At 37.9% G+C, this 14156-nt stretch overlaps 1 protein-coding gene across 4 annotated transcripts in view; it reads left to right on the forward strand.

Moving 5' to 3' along the window:
• The window catches only part of PPP2R5E (protein phosphatase 2, regulatory subunit B', epsilon isoform), a 176714-nt gene extending 164228 nt beyond the window's left edge, over nt 1-12486 (forward strand). For all 4 annotated transcript variants that reach the window (XM_005874037.2, XM_005874036.2, XM_014545932.1 and 1 more), the window contains 3 exons: nt 1182-1309; nt 3358-3459; nt 8403-12486. In XM_005874037.2, the coding sequence (XP_005874099.1) occupies nt 1182-1309; nt 3358-3459; nt 8403-8502 (330 nt within the window). In that variant the 3' untranslated portion in view covers nt 8503-12486. The remainder of the gene's footprint in view (nt 1-1181; nt 1310-3357; nt 3460-8402) is intronic.
• The last annotated feature ends 1670 nt before the right edge of the window (nt 12487-14156 follow it).

Raw genomic sequence — 14156 nt, forward strand, 5'->3', positions numbered from 1 at the left:
TTTATTAAATTAAATTAAAATTACTTTAAAATTAAATTTATTTTTTTATTCTTTTATATTTTTCACTTAATTTATCTTTATTGTTGAAAGTATTATAGATGTTCCCTTCCCCCCCCCTCCATCCCCTTCTGCCCTCCCCAGGGCTTTACTGCACTATTATCTGTGTCCATGGGTTATGCATATATTCATATAAAATTAAAATTAATTTAAATTTTAAGTTTTAAATGAAAACATAATTTCTTAATCTGATGGAATGAAAGAGGCCCCTCTTTTCTCATATAACTACCCTTTTTAGGGATTTTAGAATTTTTTTTGAGAATTGGGTTTATATTGATTCCTATTATAGATGACTTTTTAGATATTTTAGATTATTTTTGGAGGTGTTCTGTTGAATTCTTAGAGTCAGTTGATAGTGAGGTGGTCAGAGAAAAGGGATCTGAGATAGCAGGCAGTCTTATATACATCTAGTGTCCCCGAGTCCAGAAACGGAGCGACTTTCTCCTGGCTTATTTAGTCCAAAGCAAGGGTGACAGAAATGAAGTCTGGAAAGAGTCCAGGCACTAGACTCGAGTCCTAGCTTTTACCATTTGCTAGTCACGTGATGTTGGCTAGGTTACCAGTCTCTCTGAACCTCAGTGTCCTCCTTCGTCCAATGGGCACAACAGTAGCTACTCCGTAGGTGGTGGGGACGATGGCACATTCTCCCTGCAGTGCAGGCACAGCACCTGCCACAGGAGGTGCTTAGCAGAGGGGACTGCTCTGCAGGGATGGGCAGCTGGGTTTTCTCTGCAGCTATTGACAGTGTCAGCCATGTGGTGTGTGGGTGAAAGAGGTGAGTCAGGAAGGGGGTTAAAGGAATGGTGGAAACTGTGTGGCATAGGGAATAGAGGTGTCCGGAGCTTGGGAGCTATGCAGAAAAAATGTGGAATTAGATGAAATGAGCAGTATGAAAGGAGAATAGAAATAGGTAAGGAAACTTCTTTTCCTTCTCCAAATTGATGAACCACTTTGGAACTTTCTGAAAGATTTTAAACCCACAAAAATGTAGAGCGTGATTAATATTTAATTTTACATTTGGTTGAATGATATAAAAATAGTCTTAAAATACTTTTGTTTGGAGATTTTTAATTTTATCTTTGTCTTTTTCTCTCTCCTAACATTTTCTTTTTCTTTTCTCAAAGGTGGCAGAAAGGGCGCTCTATTATTGGAATAATGAATACATCATGAGTTTGATAGAAGAAAACTCTAATGTCATCCTTCCCATCATGTTTTCCAGTCTGTATAGGATTTCAAAAGAACATTGGAATCCGTAGGTTTTCCGTTCCCTCCCTCCTTCCCTCCCTTCCCTTTCTCCTTCCCTCCCTTGCTCTCTTCCTTTGGTCTTCTCTCCCTCCCTCCCTTTTTCTCTTTTGCTTAATAAAATGTCTTGAGTGCTTGCTATGTGCCAGATGCTGTGCTTGTTGCTAAAGAGAAATATGTGAAAAGATAAAGTCCCTACCTTTAACAACTTCACTGACTGGTTGGCAAGACCCACAAGTAAACAGATACTTTTATGAAGCAGTGTTATAAGTGTGTTCTGTTAACATAGTTCACTTGAGGGCTTCTGGCCCGTCTGTGAATGGAACAGATATGGGGATGCTCTGGAGGGAGAGGAAGGGTTTGAGGACATCGGTGGAGTGGTGAGGCGCCAATTGAATCTTAAAGGAATTTGGCAGGTGAATGGGATGGGGAAGCCCTTTCAGAGTGTGGGTCCATCTGTCATATAAAAAAGAATAAAAATGTAAAAAGCACCTGTCGGGTTCCGAGACCTGAGAGTTTGGGAAGGTTGAAGCACAGGAGGCTGCTGGAAGACGAGGTTAGAAAGGGGAGTGGGCCCACATGAGCCTTCACCACGTGAATGATAAGGAAACACTGAAGAGTTGTAAAGTGATGTGATCTGAATTGATTGACATTTTAGCAAGATCCATTTTTTAAAAAACCAACTCAGTCATTATATATGTTCTGAGGGAAGAAAAGTTTACAGTCTTCAAAGAGAACTTTAACCTCTAGGTCTATGAAAGTTAGAGCATTCTGTATTTGAATGGCTTTACATATTTCTCTGGGGAATAGAAAGAAAAGTTAAGGTGGCATTAAAAATCAGCAGGTAGAATTCAGTATATCAGTAATTAGTTTGGCTTTAAAAGTTTTGCATACAACTGTAAAATAATAATACATTTTTCAAATTCACGAAATTTTATTAACAAAACTGGTAAAAATAAGGAGCTGGTAAACAATGAAGTCCCCTTATGCAGATAGTCTCTTGAGAATCTAGCCTAGAGAGTGGTTTCAGCAAGAGTGTGTAACTGCTCAGTATACTGTTTTTGGCCCTTCTCCATCACTGCCCGGAGCATTTGGGGAGGTCATTCGTTTCAGCAGAAGGGAGTATACGTTTTCCTTTTACTAATGGGCACAGGGAAGAAGCAACACAGCTTCTCATAAACGTTTTGGAAACATCAAACCCATGGTTTACTTAACACCTGGCCTAACTTTTACCAGTGCCCTTTTCAGAGGTATTGGAGCATGTTGCAAAAGGGAAGCACTGTTGTATAGTTTTGCAAAGGGCAGCGCTATTTAGATCTGGTCTGAAGCTGTCAGGCCCATCAAGGGACAGTCTTCGTGTTGCCCAAGAGCTTATTCTTCCTTGGTGAGTATGGACCACCGTTTTGGCTGTTTAGCCGTATGGTGTTCCACAGCTCATCGCAGCCATCACCAACTTGCCTGTTACCTTACCGGCAATGTATTGGATCAGCAAGGGGATCAAGTTGGTCTGAGTGGACTGATGCAAATCACAAATAGAAACCTAACTCATATTAAACTGCCCAACTTATAGGGGTTTAATATCATATCTATGGATATGAATGATATAAATGACATATTTCCAGCTTTTGATTTTGATGAATTCTGTATATTATCACTTTAAAAATAAAATTCTATGCAAATTTAGGCCTCTAAGGTTTGTGCTACCACAGGTGCTCCTTTTAAAAGGTGGAGTTGCTTTTTTTTATGCTTGCTTTTTTATTAAATGAAGTTAACAGTTGCCCACAGGCAAGTCTATTCTGGTTACCAATAATTAGAAGGGCAGAATTAGATTTTTCTTTTTTTTAATCCTGCCAACCCCTCAGAAAGATGTCTTGCCTTGAACAGTAAAGACAGTAACTCTTGATTTGGAAATGAACTGTATGTCATTTCTAGTTGTTCCAACTAAAAGGGATGGAGATAGTGTGCAATACATGGAGCTCATTCAAGGCTTGTGCTTTCTCTCTTTCTCCATCCCATTATGTACAACTAACTAACAGGTCCCTCTTCTCTGCTTCCCAGGGCTATCGTGGCGTTAGTCTACAATGTGTTGAAGGCATTTATGGAAATGAACAGCACCATGTTTGACGAGCTGACAGCCACATACAAGTCAGATCGCCAGCGGTAACTTTTTAAAGCTTTTTTGTCAGCTGTGCCCAAAACTATTGAGTTCTTTCCTTGCTCTTTGCTAACGTGGCTTAATTGCACTGAAATCCTAAGCCATACAATATTATTTATTTAACTCTTCATTTCTGCATGCTCATTAGTTGTGTCTTTATTAGTGGAGCCCCTGGGCAGCAAAGTGTTGTTTTGAAAAAGGCTGCTTTCCTCCTTCCCTTCTGTAGTGTTTCTCTTCTACCTCAGGGTTAAGAGCTTGGCACAGAGCTGGCATTCAGGTCCGCATAAGGGAACCATCAGGTAGTTTGCCAGCTGGATCCGTTCCTGTCCTGAACTTACTTGAACGACAATTGGGCTGATCTTGTACTTCACTCCAGCAGCAGGAGGGATGAGGCACCATTTTGTTTAGTTCTTTGGCTCAGAATTTATTTTCTATTCTAGACCCCCAACAAATTCATTACAGTGAAAAGGACAGGGAGATGAAGAGTCTGGTGTTTTATAAATACTGAAATGCTTAAGACCAAAAGGGGTCAAAGAACAGGCGTACTCTTTATAATAAATGCTATGGCTGAATAAAGCCTTTCTTAATTTCATTTATGTGATTCTTCAGTTTTGTTATTTCTTGTTCAATATGTCCAACTTTCCAAAAGATGATGTCTTAGTCCATTCGGGCTGCAATAACAAAATACCACATATGGGTGTTTTATGGGCAGCTTGTAAACAACAGGAATTAATTGCTCACAGTCCTGGAGGCTGAAAGTCCGAAAGCATCGCGCCAGCATGGCTGGATGAGGGCCCTGTTTCTGGTTCATAGCTGGCACCTTCTCATTGTGTCCTCACTTGGAGGAAGGGGGGAAGGTTCAAGGGATTTCTGTGGTATCACTCACAAGAGCAGTAATCCCATCATGAGGGGACCATCCTCTTGACCTGATCACCTCCCAAAGAGGCCCCACCTACTAATATCATCATCTTTGGGGATTAGGATTTCAGCATATGAATTGGGGCTGGGGGCACAAATGTTCAGACCATGTCATCATTGTACTTGGAGACATTGAGGAAAGTCTAGAGAGTTTGTTAGTAGTGGGACCTTTGGTTTTTTGGCTCTGATCATACAGAAGCAAATGCCACTTTATATGTTATAAAACTGTGAACCTAGAGGATCCCAGAGGTGTGTGTGTGTGAGTGTTCAGACCCAGGACCTTGTGGAATCTCCTGAGCAAAGCTCTCTGTGGTTCCCTTGCTTCTTTGCTTTGCCTGATTTTGAATGTGTTACTTGCACTTATTGATAAAGAGAGCAATGAGGGAAAGGTTTGGTGGCAGGAGACAAAGGACCATCACACTCATTTAAAAACAATTATACTATGATATATTGAAAAGCAACTTAATTATGGAATATGGCAAGTGTTTAATTGTAGACAGAAGAGGTTGAGATTTTTAATAAAATAATGAAATAAATATTAAGTATGGGATATGTTGGGTCATACTTGCAATTTAAAGAACTTTTATTATATTTACAGTTTTTGCAAATCACTGAATTTATAATAACTTTTCTTGTCCCCAACTTAAAATGCCCATGGTTAATTCTTATCTTTTTAAAAAGTTTGTCTAATTTAAATAATTATTTAAATAAAGGAAGTAAAGTACACATTCATGCTGTGATATACCACTAAAAGGTATGTTGTACATAATATTCCTTTTTAAGCAACTAATAGCTTATTATCCCAGTTGAATAGGTTTAAATCTGTAGAATCCAATTAACAGTATTAAAGACTTTATTTCTAAAACTAGAGGCCCAGTGCATGGATTCGTGCACCAGTGGGGTCCCTCAGCCTGGCCTGCGAGGATCTGGCCAAAACCGGCTCTCTGACATCCCCCGAGGGGTCCTGGATTGCCAGAGGGCACAGGCCAGGGTGAGGGAATCCACCGGTGCACAAATCCGTGCACCAGGCCTCTAGTATGCATATAAGATCTTTGGTTAATCTTTTCCCACCCTCCCCCCTTCCCTGTGAGATTCATCAGTCTGTTCCATGTTTCCATGCCTGTGTATTGAGTGTCTGCCCCTTGGTGGTCAGTGTGCATCATAGCAAACGGTTGAACGGTCGGTCACTTAGGGTTTTATATGTATAGATACTGAAATTGATTGAAGTAAATTCATATTTATTGAACTTCAGTAATAAACTGTTTACTGATCATTTATTATTTAAACTAGATAAACTCTTTAAAAAGATAAGAATTAACCAAGGGTATCAGAAATAGACACTGTGAAGTTGATTCTGATAATCTGATATATTAAAGTGACTTATAGCAAATGGGCTTTCTTATTGAAAGAAGGATTATTCTTAAGCAAGGGTAATATTTTGTTCAATGAACAGTAGAAGGTTAAACAGAATAGATGGAAACATTGGTTTCTCCATAGATATAGAATAGGAAAAGAGGATAAAGAGATTTATTTGGTACTTTCAGAGAACTGAATGAAGGATTTCATTTCTGGATGGCAAGACACTAGTAATTGTTTCAGTTCAGATAAAATTTTAAGGATTGCAAGTCTGAAATCATGTATGGAATAAGTATCTAACACTGTTAGATACACATGCCAACATTAGTGCTATGTAAAATTGAAATTGGGAGAGAATTTGACAGTATCCTAGCTTGACAACATGGTTAAGTTTTTAAACTCACTCCTATAGGTAGAGAGAAAAGTGGGAAAGAATGGGGGTGACACTGACTATATCAGAAATATTTAGAACTTTTGAAGATAAAGTTGTCTGAACAAAAGATTTATGATAGATCATCACAGAGTTCCCCTGGAAGAAAAGCCCCACAGGACAGATGGTACTGAATGCCATAAAGCTTTGATCAAAGAAACTCTTCAGGAATAAGATGATGAATATTTTTATGATGTCGGTTCTTAATTTAAACTGAATTAGGGCAGTATGAACCTTACATATATTTAAACTGTTTTTTAGTTGAATAAAGATCCTAAGGCCTTGCCTACCAATTTCTTCTCCCTCTTCCTCCAAATTAAAGGTCATATTCTTTGAAACCAGCAGGATCTACAGAATTGATTTAAATGTACTCAAATCAGTATTCCCTGATAACATTTATTTAGACTTAATATTATTCTTAAACTGTACTGAGAAACCAAAAGAGATAATTTACCAAACAGCTTGCTTTTACAGTTAAGAATCTGGAATTCATAATGATTGAAGGATTATCTAATCTTGTCATATAAATATAAATTTTCAGGGTCAAAATTACCCTACAGGTAATTGTTTGAAAATTATGCCCACTGAAATTACCCTACAGGTAATTGTTTGAAAATTATGCCCACTGAAATTTATATTGTGCAGATTATATTTGAGATAGCTGAAATTAATTATAGTAAACAAAAGCTTAAAATAACAAAATATTAATTATGAAATGATAATATTAATGACCATATTACATAATGAAATGTTTCCTTAAGACTAGTGGGATGAGAATATAAAATTACTCAAGTATTTCTAGAGTGTTGTTTTTTTTGTGTGTGTGGGCAATGAAGATTAATTTCTATTGCTATAGTTATCAACATAACTTTAAAAAATTGGGGATGATATAAAAATATGAGGCATTAGAATTATATACAAATTTCACTTAACCTATGTGGATTTCCCTGAGTAAATATTGTACTGTAACTGACATTAAATTCTTGCTAGGTAAAGTAACACATGGCCCTTTTTCAGGAATTATCTGAATTTATGGATACACAGATGTCATTTGGGTGTGCTGTTTATTGGCTGATCACAACATGGGAAAGCTAGGGACAGAAATGAATTATTTTAATATATGTGAATTTATTAATTTACATTATATTCATATATTTCTGGATTAGGTACTTCTGAATTGGTTGATGTTAAAATCAGCACTATTTCTTTTATAAAAATATGGTAATCTAAACATGTCCTTGGCAAAATAAAATTTGTTAACCCTATTTTAGACATCCAGAGTTTTAGTAAATTTTACCAATTTTCCCCCAAATATGGAAGTCACTAGTTAAATTGATATTGAACTAAATTTGAAGCCTTGGAACATTAAAGTTTTAATATATAGTAATATCAACACAATTCTGTCCAGATCATTAACACTGCAATCACAGAAGAAATAATATATAATTTGGTTGTATTTGTAAGTATTAAATATGTTAATTTAGATTTTGTGATTTATTAACACTTACAAGATACTGCTAAAGAGTTTAAATAGACATAGTGTAGGAAAAACAGATATTCATAAAGAGGAAGTATATTTTCTTGACCTACTGCATTCTCTGTATCAGTGTCATTTCTAGCATCTCTTTTGAGAAACTGTTTGGAGACAAAGAGAAAATTAGATTTTAAGTAGATCCCAAGTGAAAGTCACTAATGTGCCCTTGGTTTTAGGATAACAGATACATATAAATGATCCTCATTTTTGTTTCTCAGTAATTTTGAAGTTAATATTCTGTATTAAGTATAAAGGAATATTAATGTAAAACCAACCCTAGCTGGTTATGCTCAGTGGTTAGAGCATTGCCCCGAGGACTGAAGGGTTGCAGGTTCTATGCTGGTTGGGACACATGTAGGAGGCAACCAATTGATGTGTCTCTCTCACATCGATGTTTCTCTCTGTCTCTCCCCCTCCCTTCCACTCTCTAAAAATCAATGGAAAAAATATCCTTAGGTGAGGATTAACAACAATAAAAAGTTGTCATCTTCTATTCTGTTCATTAATACTACTTTGTGTCTAAATAAGTGTCAGATAAAAGAGCAAGAGAGAGAAAAACCAAAAAGAAGAAATACCCATAAGCTTAATGCCAAGCTTTTCAAAGACCTTTTAAAACAAACATGGGAAAAAGAATGTTCAAGGGACAGTTATTGATGAATAACTTCTTTAAACCTCCCAGGTATTTACTTTTTATTTTGTTTCTTCCCCAGTGAGAAAAAGAAAGAAAAGGAGCGTGAGGAATTGTGGAAAAAACTGGAGGATCTGGAGTTGAAGAGAGGTCTTAGACGTGATGGGATAATTCCAACTTAACAAAAACAATGGCAGCAACATTACTAACCTGTGGAGTCACACATTTATGTAGTAGAAGATGGAGCAACAGTTTTCTGTATTGTGCAACTTTACAGTAGATTTCACATTTGTTTCATTATTACAACAGCACTGTATATACCTGTCTCTAAGTAAAGGAAAAAAAAAAAAATAAGGACTTCAATCCAAAGTTTGGACAGTAGATGGACTTCTCAGAACTTTGCAAACATAATCATTGTTCTTAACCCTTAAAAAAAAAAAAAGCAGTTTTCGGAGACCTGTTAATGAAATTGCTGTTAAAATTCATTGTCGGGAGTTCCTTATTTATCATTAGCAGAGAGTATGAAACAATTCTCAAATGTGAACAATCTTAAATTTAGCTTGTCTTTCTGCTAAGCTGTTAAATGTATTTATAGGAAAGGAAGAAAAAAAAAAGACTGTCATTTCCATATAGGTTTGTATAACACCCTCTTCTGGATAACTTGACTGTAATTTGACATCTTTACCTTTTGCACATCTTCTTGAGTTGAATGTCCACATGGAATGGGGCCGTGAGTTATAAAGGTCCCAGATGAGAGTTTTGCTTACTGGAGTGAACATCTTTCCAGTAGCCAGGTAGTCCTGGTACTCCTTTAGGTTTAAAATTTGGAGTAAAAGAGAAGAGGTGATAAACATAGTAGGGAAGGGAATTTTGGATTCGTGCAGGAGTTTAAGGTGAATCCAAATCAATGTCTTGAATCCTTTGAAAACAGGCACTGGGACATCATAGGCTTCAGTACCTGAGCAGTATTAATTGCGTACATCATTGAACATACATACCAGAGATGTTTTAGACATGTCAGAAAACATCCTTTGGACCATTTTGAAATCAGAAAGAGACACTAAACAGTACAACCATGAAATTGATCGCCAGGATTGCGGATCTAATTGGGAATAGAGTTGAGCAAACAGCTTGGACTGTTTGGAGTTGTTGCCTTACTTTTTAATATGTATTTATAAAGTATTCCAGCAAAAGAGGATGTAGCCTCTGGGGAAAAACAAACATGTTACCGTGTTTTTTGTAGATTCTCCTATATCTCATCACAGCGCCAGCCCTGTTTTTAGCCAGGAAGGATTCAGGATAAACATTATTATGCATTCTGAATTGGATGCGTATTCCTAACTACTGTATTTGTTACCAAAAGTGGTTCTACAAATGCTACTGAAAAAAATCTGGAAATTCCTAATGTCCTGAGTATTAATAATAAAGTTTAAAAATGCTTTTATATCAAAGGTGCATTGTGACCAAATTGTTTAAGAAAAAACAAAAACAAACAAAACAAAATCTAGGGCTGTATTATAGCTATATTTTATTGGCTCTCTGCTTTGTATTTAAAAGAAGACTCTTAACATCTTGGGGAGATAAAAATACTGATAAAACTGTGTACAGTATGTACTTAACCTATTGTGGTTGCGTTATTATGTACTGAAAGATATGTGTTTGGGGCTTATTTCCAGGATGCATTTGCTTGTTATGGACATAGCAGCAGTGAGTTGATAATCCTAAACCATCACTTCAGCAGTCTTCATGGCATAGAGCTGATTCTGTTCATGTGTTGAATTGTCATAGCAGCAAACATGAACGTATGAACTGTTGTTGCTCTTAGTAGAAATATAATATCAATATGGGCTTGTATACTTTCTTCCTTCCATTTAAATATAAAGTAGAATATGCAGTTATATTGTTTCCAAGAAAAAGAGAAAAAAAAAGGCGGCTGACCTTTCTCCCCTATTAGGTGTTTCAGGATTATCAGGTCACAGTGTGTGTGTAAAAGTCAGCTAATTATGAATACTGTCATCTCAACAACTTTGTAAAACAAACAAAACTTGGCATTGAGAATTCTGAGAAAGAACCAGCAGTAAAATAGTCATATGCAACACCAAACATAACATGATTTAATGGAATTCATAGGTTTTTCTTTTTAAAAAAGAACATTCATGGGGATTCGATGTACATTTGGCAGAGACTGCCAAAGATGAAACAACTTCCTTTCAAAGTGCTGGAGCAAAGGTGCAAGTTCAACAACTAAAGATAAAAAATAAATTTATAACAAATCCTCTCTGATTTTAGCTTGTTAGTTTTGACTCTGCATTACATTTAGTTTTGACAGTCTAAACGTTTGTTTGCCATTAATTCATCTTTTTTCGATAAGGGACATTAAAATCCCAGGTTTATGAAATATCTCTGCCCATTAGAATGAAATGCAGTCATTTGAAATGAGAAAGACTAGGCTCCTATTTTGCACCTTACCCTGTCTTCAGAGTTAAGGTGAGAACTACACAGATATCCTTGATGTCAATTTATGTGTTGATTATTCCAAACTGAGGAGAATAAAGCCAGATTTTAGACATATTCAAAGAAGCAATTATAGATACATGTCTAAAATTCATGGGGCAACTTCTGAGAAGAAACACTGTCTTTTCTTTTTAATTGAAAGTGACAATGTGACACTTGTCATGTTGTGTCCGGTGACACAGAGTAACTAGGTTGTCTGACTGTTGCACCATGTGACGTATTTAAGGACATACTTGCTGCATTTGCAGCAGCCCTCTCTGTCCTTTCCCGCATTTCTCCTGTTGCTGCGACTTGAGCTCATTGTGACAAATGCATCTTTGTGTTATATTTTGTTTGCTTCATAATTTCCAGAACTATATATAAATCTATTTTTAAAATAGCAAATATTGTAGTTAGTGAGTGATGATCACTCCAAACTTATCCCTACCATATTGGTTTCAGGGGTAGGATTAAGAGTGTCTTTGGAAGAACAAACAAACAAAAACCCTGTGGTTTAGAGTGATGCTGAGGCCTTAGGCTGTGGGCCTAGAAAACCCATGTGAGTGAACTGACCCCTCTCATCCTTTGAATCGAGCATGCATTCCTTTTCTCATTGTGCAAGTGGCCCCGTTGTTTTCCTTCAGTGTTGAGTTTTTGTCCTTTTAAATTTTATTCTATTTTGCTCTCCCTAACATCTGACTTTTTTTATAAAATAAAATAAAATAAAAAATAAAAAAGTGAGAAATAAATAATACCCTTGATGCCGCTGGATACTCACAAGCAGGGTTATGCTCCTTCATCTTGGGCTCTCTTGCCTAAAGGGAAGGGTTTAAATTATTTTGTACCTCCTCCTATGCGTGGGACAGTCCAGGGTGCAGAGCCAGGAACTGCTTGTAATTGCACCTGCTATACTTAAACGTATAGCCCTAGGCTCAATCACACTATGGGGAAAAAAGTATATTTAGAGCTTTAAAAGCTTTTTTATTTTTTTGTGGGGATGGGGAGGGTGGGAAAGGGAAAATGTATGGATGTTATTGGCATTCTTAAGTGTTCAGAGTTATGTCCCCCCCCCCCCCACACACACACACACACACTTTAATCAGATGCACTGACCTGGCCCAGGAAATGAAAAGATTCTCTCTTTTTATGCTATTACCAATGTTATTACAAAGTGACAGTCACCTACAGCAAAAAGGTGGCACCGGACATGATCGGTGATGTTTAATTTGCACATCAATATTTTTATTTTTATATTCTGGCTCAGCTGCTTTCTCTGAGTGGAGTTAAGAAATGAGCCACAAAGGATTTTTGTAGTAGGTATATTGGCAATGCATTTTATATTTCTCAGTATTTAATTTTGAAAATCAAAAAGGATTGTGCATCTTGAGAGAAAGTTGAGCAAGTTTTGAACCAGTGGAATGTTCACTTGTGCTGCTGCTTGTGCACGACAGCAGCAGCAGTATCTCTTGGAAATAAACATCCCATATTACGATGTCTATGAATATAGGTTTCCTTTTCTTCCCTCCTCTTCCTTCCTCCCTTCCCCTCCTTATCTCCTTTTTCTTCCTTCCCTTCTCCTTTTTTTTTTTTTTAAAGAAATCACTTATTGTAAATAAGTTGTAATCCAAACCTCATGTATCAGTGAGGAACTTTCAAATATAAATATTACCAATGCATTTTCTGGTTGTTGTCTGATTTTTGATTGAGGGATATGAGAATGACATGTCCATTGCTTTGGGTTTGAGGATTTCGCTTTAGCTCCGTAAATCTTTTGGTATTTTAGTATTTCATTGTTTTAGCAGGAGAGGGCAGCAAAAGTTTATTTTTTCTGTTAGAAATGCTGTGGTTCATGATCGATTTTAAATGTGTGTGTGTGTGTGTGTGTGTGTGTGTGTGTGTGTGTTTAAACAGCATCTGTTTGTGGATAGAGGTAAAAATGAAACATTTTTGAGATGAAAAGTTGCATATGAAAATTATGAACTGGTTCAACCAGACGGCCAAGACTTCTTGTCCACATCAAAGTTAAAATCCACAAAACAATCTTCCAACTCGGGCTCAAATGTGCTACTTTTCGAACACAACAAAAGGCAAGTGGAGTCTGAAACACTTGGAACTTAAAATGTCTTTGAAAATGATTTCCTTTCTTCAAAGTGGTAACAGAAGCAAAAATGAAGGTGTTCCCAAAGAGAATGTAACTTCCCCTTGACGGCCGTGTGAGAGGTTCTGTACTGTGGGTGCCTCCTAATAAAGAAGCGTGAAGAATTCCCAGGCGCCTGGCTGTGTGTTTGTTTCTGACCTCTGGCCTCGTGAACCACATAAATAATAGCTTTGATCAACTTGCCTGTGAAACAGTGGGGTTGGTTGGCTCACACTTTCATCTAGAGAAAATCGGGAGCAGTCCAGTGCCTTGCTGTATAACAAACTACTGCAAAACTTAGTGGCATAACCCAAGTTATTGTTTACCAGTGTGCAGTTTGGGCAGGACATGGTAAGATCATCTAGTCTCTGCTCCTCGAGCGTCAACTTGGATTTAGTGGAGTTGGAGAATTCACTTCCAACACGGCTCACTCTGGCTGCTGGCTTCGGGTTCAGCCACACGCCTTAGTTCATGACATACTAATGGGGGTCCTTCACAGCATGTCCACTGGTTTCTAAGAAAAATTGCTCTAAGAGCCCAGTTGGTGTGGTTCAGTGGTTGAGCATCGGCCTATGAACCAGGAGGTCATGGTTCCATTACCGGTCAGAGCACATGCCGGGTTGCAGGCTCAATCCCCCCTTGTGTGTGGGTGTGGCATGCAGGCGGCAGCCAATCAATGATTCTCATCATTGATGTTTCTATCCCTTCTCTCTGAAATCAATAATACACACACACACACACACACACACACACACACACACACACACACACTAGAGGCCCGGTGCATGGAAATTCGTGCACTTGGGGCCCCTCAGCCTGGCCTGTGCCCTCTCTCAGTCCAGGAGCCTTTGGGGGATGTCCAATTGATGGCTTAGGCCCACTCCCCATGGGGAGTGAGCCCAAGCCGTAGTCTGGCCTCCCTCTGTGGGAGGTGACCAGCAAGGAGATCGGGGGATGGTGCCCCACTGCCCCCTGATCACTGTCCCCTCCCTCTGCCCGCTGGTGCCTGCCTTGGCTGGTCTGGTGCCACCTGTTCGCCAGCCCCACCTGCAGCCGACCAGTCATTCTGCTGTTCAGCCGATTTGCATATTAGGCTTTTATTATATAGGGGATATATATATTTTTTATATATATATATATTAAAGAAAGATTGTTCTGAGAGACAGGAAGTGGAAACTGCTCATTCTTCAAGGCGTGGGCCCAGAA

This window comes from Myotis brandtii, unplaced genomic scaffold (assembly GCF_000412655.1).
Source record: "Myotis brandtii unplaced genomic scaffold, ASM41265v1 scaffold423, whole genome shotgun sequence".
Taxonomy (NCBI): Eukaryota; Metazoa; Chordata; class Mammalia; order Chiroptera; family Vespertilionidae; genus Myotis; species Myotis brandtii.